At 43.4% G+C, this 10893-nt stretch overlaps 1 protein-coding gene across 1 annotated transcript in view; it reads left to right on the top strand.

Annotated features, from left to right (window-relative positions):
* Positions 1-832: 832 nt before the first annotated feature.
* Positions 833-10893, top strand: part of LOC311146869 (brefeldin A-inhibited guanine nucleotide-exchange protein 1-like) — a 31093-nt gene continuing 21032 nt past the window's right edge. Inside the window, exons 1-6 of the mRNA XM_084183484.1 lie at positions 833-1140; positions 5906-5936; positions 7062-7218; positions 7410-7556; positions 8278-8457; positions 9485-9845. Of these exons, the coding sequence (XP_084039610.1) occupies positions 1020-1140; positions 5906-5936; positions 7062-7218; positions 7410-7556; positions 8278-8457; positions 9485-9845 (997 nt within the window). The 5' untranslated portion in view covers positions 833-1019. The remainder of the gene's footprint in view (positions 1141-5905; positions 5937-7061; positions 7219-7409; positions 7557-8277; positions 8458-9484; positions 9846-10893) is intronic.

Below are 10893 nucleotides of genomic sequence, written 5' to 3'. Positions count from 1 at the left end.
AAGAGAACGTATTTTGTAATTTGGGCAGTGCTTGACTTGGGCAGGAGCTCACTGGAGCTGAGTACCGGCACCTCAAATGTTCTACTGCTTGAGCTCCTGTTCCTCTTATAGAATGTTAGATCAAAAATATTGTGGAGCTCTTGCACCTAAATATAAACAGTACCGGCACCCAAAACGAATACTTGACACTTATTTCAGTCCAAGTCAAGCACTGAATTTGGGTGAACTATTCCTTTAAGCTCCTATTTAATGGGAGTTATATTTGATAGGAGATGGTTTAAACTTTATGGGTTTTCAAGGACACTTTGGACAGCTGTAAATATGTAATATATGTTGTTGTTTTTTTCTGTATATAATACAGTGAAACTTAATGTTGGAACATTGATCAAACTGGACAGTGGTGATTCACAGTGGTGCAAAAGTTTTTGCTGTCCCTAGCTCTTGAGAACCCAAGGGGTACCAAGGGGTTTACAGCCAGTCGCCCTCTTGGGTTCTCAGTTTAAGATCTGGACCACAGCTTGCTCCATTTGAATGACAATCCAGACGCTCTATTTTAACGTTTATAAATGTCTCGCTCAGATTTGTTCCAAATGTTCCAAATATTTCCAAAACAGTATCGCGTGTGAGGCATATTTGCGTTTAGACAGAGCATTTTGCCAGCGTCGGGGGATTTACCTCAGTCACCAGCATATAGCCAAATATTTTTATAACTAGCAATCTGTGATATAGCTATGTGGAATGACACAATGTAAAGCAATGGCATTGGAGTTACTCTGTCCCCCAACCTGCAGTAACAAGATACCATTGCTGACGTAAGTGACGGAATGACGTTGCTTCCTTTCAACATGGCGCTGACAGGTTGCTTATAGAAGTCGGTGGGATTTCCTTTCTGGAATAAAGGATATTTTTATGTTTCTTCTTAGTGCTCCAATATTACCCTCTGCTAAAAAAATAAACAAGACTACAACAACACTATTCTGTCCTCGGGACAGCAGCTTTGAATACAGTTCCATCACATCATGTATGAGAGTAAAACGAGAAACATGTTTTTAACCCGAGCACTGGAGAAGATTTTAGCCGATAAGGAGGTGAAAAAAGCTCACCATTCCCAGTTGCGCAAAGCCTGTGAGGTGGCACTAGGTGAGTTTTATTGTGGCAATGTGTAAGTTTGGGGTGTCATCGTCATTTGTCATAGGCTACACACATCGTGCTACTGCACCAATGACTATCGGTTCGATACATTAAGTGCTTGGATACATTGTTGCAATTCGTTCATTGTAGTATCAATATGGGCTGCGTTCAAAACAAGTATTGCTTTTAAATCGCTGCAGAATCGAGATTCGATTCAAATGCTAGGCTTAAAACGAGTTTATCCCAAATCAAGCATGATCACTACCAGATATGTAGTTTGTTAGGAAATGTATGGTTGTTGTCATCTGGGGTGTAGCCTGGGAGAGCGCGCAGGTGTGAGAGGGTTCGTCCACTCCATTGTGACCACAGCAGTATCCCGTGATTGCCCTGTGCCTTCCAAAGCCGGTGTTTAGTTACGAATCCATGCTAAATAATTAGTTTGATATGTTGACCAGCGCAAGACTATTTGTATGCTGCCATCATCGCTTTAATAATATTGGCAGATTCATTGTTTATAAATAGGCAGATTCACACAGATGCGTAGATTGTATAGATTTTGATTTTATTCTTTAGGGAGAGAACATGGTAAAAATATAGTCTATTACAATATTTTAATTCAGGATTACCATTTGCAATTGATGCAATTATTCACTGATAGTTTGGTCCCACCCTTTGGAGACAGACAACAACATTACGGTGAATGATGTGGCTCAAGAAGGGTACTGTGGGCAGGACTGCTCAGTGGCAATGGGACAAGAGTTTGCTAAACAAAACTAGACAGGGGATGTATCCCAAATGGCACCATATTCCCTATAAAGTACATTACCTGTAACCAGAGCCCTATGGGCCCTGGTCAAAAGTATTGCACTATACGTGTGTGTGCGCGCGCATGTGCGGGTGCACCACTAACCCACTAATTGTGTCAACGGTTTTGGTCTCTAGTCTAAATAGGCTATGACCCCAAAAATGTCACAACTAGTGAACTGTCCACAGACAGCTCTGATCCATAATTCCTTCAAGTCAGTCTGTGGTAGTGCTAAAAAAACATCCCGTGCCAGGAGGTTTATGCTTGCCAGCCGTTGACAACAATAACGAATATGCAATTGCATATACACTGAACAAAAATATAAACACAACATGCAACAATTTCAAAGGTTTTACTGAGTTAAAGTTCATATAAGGAAATCAGTCAATTGGCATAAATTCATTAGGCCCTAATCTATGGATTTCACAGGACTGGGAATACAGATATGCATCTGTTGGTCACAGATACCTTAAAAAAAAGTAGGGGAATGGATAAAAAAAACCAGTCAGTATCTGGTGTGACCATCATTTGCCTCCTTAGCATAGGGTTGATCAGGCTGTTGATTGTGGCCTGTCGAATGTTGGCCCACTCCTTTTCAATGGCAGTGCGAAGTTGCTGGATATTGGTGGGAACTGGAACACGCTGTTGTACACGTCAATCCAGAGCATCCCAAACATACTCAATGGATGATATGTCTGGTGAATATGCAGGCCATGGAAGAACTTGGACATTTTCAGCTTCCAGGAATTGTGTACAGATCCTTGCGACATGGGGCCGTGCATTATCATGCTAAAACATGAAGTGATGACAGCGGATGAATGGCACGACAATGAGCCTCAGGATCAGCAAACCGCTCGCCCACAAGACTCCATACAGGCTGTCATTCATCTGCCCGGTACAATTGAAACCGGGATTAATCCGTGAAGAGCACACTTCTCCAGTGTGCTAGTAGCCATTGAAGGTGAGCATTTGACCACTGAAGTCGGTTACCACACCGAACTGCAGTCAGGTCAAGACCCTGTTGAGGACAACGAGCACGCAGATGAGCTTTCCTGAGACGATTTCTGACAGTTTGTGCAGAAATTCTTCAGTTGTGCAAACCAACAATTTCATCAGCTGTCCGGGTGGCTGTTCTCAGGTGAAGAAGCCGGATGTGTAGTTCCTGGACTGGCATGGTTACATATAGACTGCGGTTGTGAGGCCGGTTGGACGTACTGCCAAATTCTCTAAAACGACATTGGATGCGGCTAATGGTAGAGAAATGAACATTCAATTCTCTGGTAACAGCTCTGGTGGATATTCCTGCAGTCAGCATGCCAATTGCACGCTCCCTCAAAACATGAGACATCTTTGGCATTGTGTTTTGTGACAAAACTGCACATTTTAGAGTTACCTTTTATTGTCCCCAGCACAAGGTGCACCTGTGTAATGGTCATGCTGTTTAATCAGCTTCTTGATATGCCACACCTGTCAGGTGGATGGATTATCTTGGCAAAGGAGAAATGTTCACTGACAAATTTGTGCACAACATTTTAGAGAAGTAAGCTTTTTGTGCATATGGAACATTTCTGGGATATTTTATTTCAGCTTATGAAATATGCGACCAACACTTTACATGTTGCATTTATATTTTTGTTCAGTATAATAGGTCAAACTCAAACGGTCTCCTGTGTTGCACCCGGCCGTCTCCATTGAAGTCAATGGGTCTGCAATGGGTGGGACCAGTTCTAGTAATTATATTTCTATGGTTGCACCTGCTTCTAAGCTTGGTAAACATCTGGAACACACTTATACAACACTAGATGTACCAGATGGTTTCTTGTGTCTCAGTTGTGTGTTGTTTAAGGAATAAATCTAGAGGGGAATCGAGAGAATGTGTAGGTTAGACAGTATCTTACCAAATGAGTTCAGCTTATTAGTCACTAGTCATTCCAGAACAGAAAGGCCAGTTTGTCAAGACCCAATACTATTTGCTTACTAATGAATCAGTATGACACATGCATAGACTTACATATTTTATGCACACAACTTCACTGTTAGCTATGTAAGCAGCCAGCCTAACATGCATCATTGCTTATACCCTCCTAAGTATACTGTAGATCAAAAGTGAAATATTAATCTTTGTCCTGCTGAAGGAAAGACGTCCAAAGTACACATTTCCAGTCTAGATAATTAGGTAAAATTGTATCTCATTTTAATTGCCTCCTCAAGACTAGAAACCCCATTCAATAAATAATGTTGCCTATTATTTGAGACACTGATTTAATTAATTATTGTTCACCTGCAATGGTAATGAGAGGGTTAACAAGTTTGACGTCTTTGTTTGCATCCCACTTCGCACCCTATTGCTTATGTAGGGCACTACTTTTGACCAGGGCCCATAGGGTTTTGGTCAAAGTAGTGCACTATGGAATAGGGTGCCATTTGGGATGCAGCCCAGATAGAGTTGTTTGTGCTCCCCCTCTCCCCCTTCAGTTGATACAGTGCAAATGGCGGAGCTATGATGATGTGTTTTCAGTAGAGGCTGTCATCTTATCTCTAGACATCTAAAGCATGCTGATACAAAGCTGATGACGTATCACCTGAACAGAGAGCAGATGTAGTCTGCTTATTAGTATGAACTGTCTCTCCCCCTCTCCTAGTTTCAGAGACTTTATAATAAGGGAGCACTGTATCTATGCTAGAATGAAATATATGTTACCTGCATTGAACCCACTCAGCTTTGTTGTGGCCAGCCTGTAGATTCAAGAGAGCATTTATGTAGGCGCCATTTGGGATGCAGAATTAGTATTTTCCAACTTGATTGAACTAGAACAAAGGGTCACCACCGTTCATATGAGCACCCATAACCCCCTGCATCTGCAGTCTCAAATTATAATCATGCAGTACATTGGTCTGCTGGCTGCCATCCAAGATTAAACCTAGTGGATGATGACCATGACCCCAACCTCCCCTTCACTGGCTCCTGCTCCACCGATACTGGAATGTTTAATTAGCCGCATTAAACATCTGGATGATCTACTGCCTCTTAACTTGGAGTGAATGGTTTTTGGGGTAAAATGTGGTGCAGATTTTGGTGAAAGGATATTGATAAAAAACCACAGACTTTTTCTCAGATTGTTTACTGATTGCCTATCAGGTTGACAAGTCATGGGGTGCATTTGTTTCCTCTGAATTCCACCAAACACTAGGTTTGTTATTAAGTTCGTCTTCATTCTGTATTGATTGTGTCTGGTACACTGTTGAGCGGTCAGTGCCTCCCATTCCTTTGTAATGTAAATGATGGAGGAGGAGTGGAGGTTATCTCTGTATCTGGTCCCACAGTGTTGCTCTTATTATTTATCTGGCCCAGAATGATACCCATCCTACAGGTCTTGATAGTATTCACTAGACACCAAACAGAAGAAAACCAACCAGTACAGGGACGGACCTATCAGAATTTGTCCAATAAGAAACTGTTTTCTTTTTTTCTTTTTGCAAAATGTTTTGCTACGGTGTGCACTAATGAATACAACCCAGGTTGGTGGAGGCCAGGGGTGATGATGTCACTTATGGTGAGGCCATTAGTGATGATCTCATCATGACTCATGAAGTAATCATAAAATGGACAGTAGCTCCTATGAGGAGATAATATTATATTACAGAATTTGATGTTTTTCTGTCCTGTTCACAGAGCGTCTCAACTGTAATTGTATTGCCAGCAGACGTCAATATATGTATGGAGTATTCAATTTGGCAGGATCTTCTATGAAGGTCAAGGGCAGGAATGTATAGTCGTGGAGGACATGGGCTAATTTGACAAAGTGCCCATGCCTTCATGTAATGAAACCCTCTACTGCTGCGATATAACGTTGGCTGTTGATGTACTGACCTTGATTATTGTCCATATAGCTATAGCGGCATTATACAGGCCATGCAGGGCCAATATCAAAGGGATTTGGTTAATTGTTTCTATCTATCTGTTTTCAGAGGAAATTAAAGAAGAAACAGAGAAGCGGAGGTAGGTTTACTTTGAGATGTAGTGCGTGTGCATGCAAGCGTGTATGTGTCAAATGTCATCTGTAGTAAAACATTTTATGTTTTGATGTCTCCTTCTCTTGGCTCCTGAGAACAACACTCTTCCTTTCTGAACATGTTATTGTTTTGTCCCCCAGTCCCCTGGTTGGTTGGTTGGTTGGTAAACCAGATAGGCTTGAAGTTCAATGCAGCTCAGTGACCCGCACACCTCCTGTTGGCTTCTGTGTGGAGGTTTCATCCCTGTCACACCTGAGGTCTCACATGTCTTAGTCACCACCCCTAGGCTCCAGGCTGGAACACTGACCAGACACACTGTGATTCCCAAATGAAAGCCTACCCCCTATATAGTACACAACTTTTGACCAGGGCCCATTTGGAATAGGGTGCCATTTGGGACACACACTGTAGCACAGCAGTCTATAAAGCTTTCATCACTTCTCACTCAATGTTAAAAACAAGACACTTTTTTTTGTTGTTGACAAAAACAAATGTGCTTTGGGGAGATTAACGCCTCTCGAGTCTGCGATAATATGCAATTAAAGTTGATTATAAAATGACTCGGTAAATCTGCTTCGTAGCCAGCCTAATTAAAGTTTGAGTAAATGAGGGTGGAGGGTGGAGGGTGGAGGGTGGAGGGTGGAGGGTGGAGGGTGGAGGGTGGATGGAGCTGGGAAGTGTGATGAATAATGGCTCAGTAGACTGGACTCAGTAGGGATGGTCAGCTTCCCCAGCTACTGTAACTGACAATGACTACATCCTGATTCTCTACCCTTCTCCCGAAATGTGTGCACTCCTACACTCCCCCTCATGGATTTAAAAGCATTGGATTGATGTAAGCATTGGCTGTAGGGAGTTCCGTCATTGTTCCATAGGAGGAAGTGTTCAAGTGCACACTTCTGGAGAAGGGGAAAGAATTGGAATGCAGCTATTGTGTTTGTGACATTGTCCACCAAGCAGACACTGGTACTCCTCCCGACCCCTGTAACCAGTTTGCCATTGCTCACCGAGGCACAAATGTCCCATATTAGATGGTTGAGTTCCTCAGACATGTTGTTTGTTTGGCCTAATGTTTTAACCATTTAGTTGCCATTGTATTTCCCCCCCTCAGTCCCCCTCCTGGAGACGACAACACTGATTCCAGTGCTCTACCACCGGTCAAGTCCAAGGATACCGTCATAGAAGCAGACAAGTACTTCCTGCCGTTTGAGTTAGCCTGCCAGTCCAAATGTCCTCGCATTGTCATCACATCTCTAGATTGTTTACAGGTCAGTGGTAGGTTACACTACACGCATGCACACACACATACACACACATACACACCAAAACAAAAACAGCTTCATTAGATGTATGTCTAATCTTGGCAAATGGCAATGATCAAAATGTGTCTACAGTATTTATCTTTATTATTGTCCAATACAAACACCATTGAGGGTTAACCTGACTTTTCTTTCTCCAGAAACTCATTGCTTATGGCCACCTCACTGGAAACGCACCAGACAACACCACACCTGGTAAGAGGTTGATCGATAGAATCATCGAGACGATATGTGGCTGCTTTCAAGGCCCTCAGACAGACGAAGGTATTCAGCTGCAAATTATAAAGGTATGTGGTCTATGAGCTCCTGTCATCTCTTCCTCTCCTCCTCCAGACTGTGTGTGACAGACAGACCAGCCTGCCTCTCCTCTCCTCTCCTCTCCTCTCCTCTCCTCTCCTCTCCTCTCCTCTCCTCTCCTCTCCTCTCCTCTCCTCTCCTCTCCTCTCCTCTCCTCTCCTCTCCTCTCCTCTCCTCTCCTCTCCTCTCCTCTCCTCTCCTTCCCTCCCTTCAGTGTTAATCTTGTGTCAGGCCTGACTGGCCTGTGTCTGTCTGTCGTCTCGCCACTGAGCAGATAACACACATCAATGGCGTGTTCAGGCCCTTCCTCTCAAGGTTGTGCCAAACTGGTCAATCTAACATTTGGCAGATACATAGTGAACATAATCCTCAGTTGTTGGTTTTTACTGTTCAATATTACTGCCCACTAAGCAATGGCATCAAAATCATGATTTTCAGGGACAGGAGGCACCCATAATTGATTTGTTAATGATAGGAATGATTGAAAATGGCCATTCTCATGTTGTTATAATGCTTTGTGTTTGGTCATAAAAAGCCTATCTTGTTAACTGTGAGCGGTAGTGACTGTTAGTTCGGTGCCATAGAAATATAATGAGTAGAATGGGTGTCCACATTCAAGTCAGTGATGCCATAATAGGTATACCAGCAGTCATTTAGGGTGTACCCATAGGAGTAAAGCATTCTATTTCTATGGGTGCTGTCACTCTGCAGGCTCTGCTGACATCGGTGACCTCTCAACACATCGAAATCCACGAGGGCACAGTGCTGCAGGCGGTCAGGACTTGCTACAACATATACCTGGCCAGCAAGAACCTCATCAACCAGACCACGGCCAAGGCCACCCTCACACAGATGCTCAATGTCATCTTTGCACGTATGGAGAACCAAGCAGTAAGCTCTCTCGCTCTCTCTCTCTGTCATAATTGGGCCATAGAAATAGAATGACTAGAACAGGTATCACCATTCAAGTCAATGTGCCATGATGGGTGTACCAGCGACCATATTGAGTGTACCCATGAGGGCCTTTTTACCCATTCTAGTAATTATATTTCTATGATTTTGGCATCAATGGAAAAGAAGCTGGAACATAATTATTAGATATTTCAAGTTTATTTTAACTCTCCGATGATATCTAGCATTCAAATCACAGGATACGTTGGTCTGGGTCGTCCAGAAAGCAAGTGCGTCAGGTAAAGTTTGCAGCTGGGAAGTGCGTTGCGTTCCGCTGCTTGGTGTTGAAGTGGCTGATGATATATGAATTCTCCCCTGGGTGTGTGTGCATCTTGGCATGACTCGTTTTCTGCTATCTTTGCCAAGTGGGATTTTCTTTCCAGTAAAGACGCGCAGGCCTGCCTATCTGCTGTCTGCCAACCCGACCAGGGAACCAACCCTGACTAAGCCCCCTGCATTACAGAGATACAGTATAGCATTCCCTAAAGTATGTTGCCATGGTCAGTGTTTGCATTGCTGCACTGAATGCCTTGACCTTTTATGAGCTGTGACATAGCCACTCGGCAGCCAGTTGAGTTCAACAGATGGGTATCATCATTTAAACCTAATCTCACAATGTCAGTCAGAAATCAAGAATGTAACAGTGTTTATCATTTATGAGTTGAAGAAACTGGATTCAGAAAAATGTGCTTAGTACCAACATTGTGATTGGTTTTCCTTATATTGACTTGTATGCAGAATACAGAATACCAGACCCCATGAAAAAAAAAAAAATGATGCCCAGTGCTGTTATTGTTTTTGTGCTTGGTTTGACAGTGCATGGTCTAAAATAGTTTGGCCTATCATTATGTTTTGTACAATCTAAGGCTAGGCATTTCAAGTAGGCATAAAGAGAAAACGTGTGTCTGTGTGTGTTTCCGTCTGTGTCCGTGTCTCTGTGTGTGTGTGTGTTCCCTTGTCTCACCAGCTCCAGGAGGCCAGACAGATGGAGAAGGAGCGTCTGAGACAGCAGCAGTCACCAGTCAGCCAACAGGGGCAGGAGCCTCCTGCATCGCCCCGACAGGACCAGGAGCCTCCTGCATCGCCCCGCCAGAACCAGGAGCCCCCTGCCTTGCCCCAGCAGAAACCTCCTGCCTCTCCTCATCTGGAGCCCCCTGCCTCCCCTAAACAGGAGCAGCACACCGCCTCACCCCCACCTCAGGAGGAGGCCACCAAGGTGCCTGAGCAGAACACTCGTGAGGACCTGGAGCCTGAGAAAGGCTCTGTGTTCTGCAGTGCTGAGAACGAGCAGACTGAGGCGGACCAGGCTACTGCAGCTGCTGCACAGGGTAAGTCTGTCTCTCTGTCTTATTCACTCACTCACTCTCTCTCTCTCTCTCTCTCTCTCTCTCTCTCTCTCTCTCTCTCTCTCTCTCTCTCTCTCTCTCTCTCTCTCTCTCTCAAAGGTCGTCTATTGTATGTCTCTATGGAAATCACTGTTCCATATTTCAGTGTGTGTAACCTTCATCACTGCATTGGATTAGGAGACGTAAAATCCATGCACATGAATTAGTATTCCTATACATTCTCTGCTGAGAGAGAGAGGTCTGCCATGGTAGCCCTTTACTCAGGTTGAAAATGGCAGATTCTGTCACAGATAAGCGCCTAAATTGGAACGCAGTGGCTGTACAGTAACATGCTATTTTTTGTTGTCTGAGTGAGAGTAATGCTGTAAGTTAAGATGACTCGATGTATTTTGAAAGATGAGACGTTGAGGATTATAATAAATACCGCTTTGATGTCATACAAGCAAGCCAAACACCCGTGAGTCCAAATGTGCACTTCACATTTCCATATCATAAAACTCATGTCATATACAGTGTCAACAATGTTTGATGTAGAGTTACAAGATGACATGGCATCATACCCTGGGTTGTTCTGAACGGAATGAGCCTATGTTTGTCTATTGTGAAGAACATTTGCAGCAGAACACACACCTGAGTTTACTCCTTTCTATGCAAACCGAAATTATTATCTATAAGGTCGTATTTTAGAAATTAGCTAGCCATGTTGGCAATAGCACAAGCTTTCAAATTACACTCACTTTACCCAGATTACGATTTATAATGGGCTGTTTTTGGATTGCGTAAACAACAACAGTAATTGTGTGATGGCCGGGATGCAGGGTTGTGTTCCAAACAAAACAACTACAAGTGTGTTTTCTCTAGCTCCTCAATGGCACAGCTAGGAGAACTAAAAATAAGCATCTTATAGCTGAAGACTCTTCTTTGATTCATAAAAGTACATTGAAATGACTTAGGAACTGTGCACACTTTGGAGAGGTGTGGCCACTTGGAGACACCAGTTAGTCCTCTCACTCAAACCCTTGTCATTGTT

This window comes from Coregonus lavaretus (genome assembly GCF_964263955.1).
Source record: "Coregonus lavaretus genome assembly, chromosome: 19".
NCBI lineage: Eukaryota > Metazoa > Chordata > Actinopteri > Salmoniformes > Salmonidae > Coregonus > Coregonus lavaretus.
Note: the sequence above shows the minus strand (reverse complement) of the source record. Positions and strands in the feature narration are given on the sequence as shown.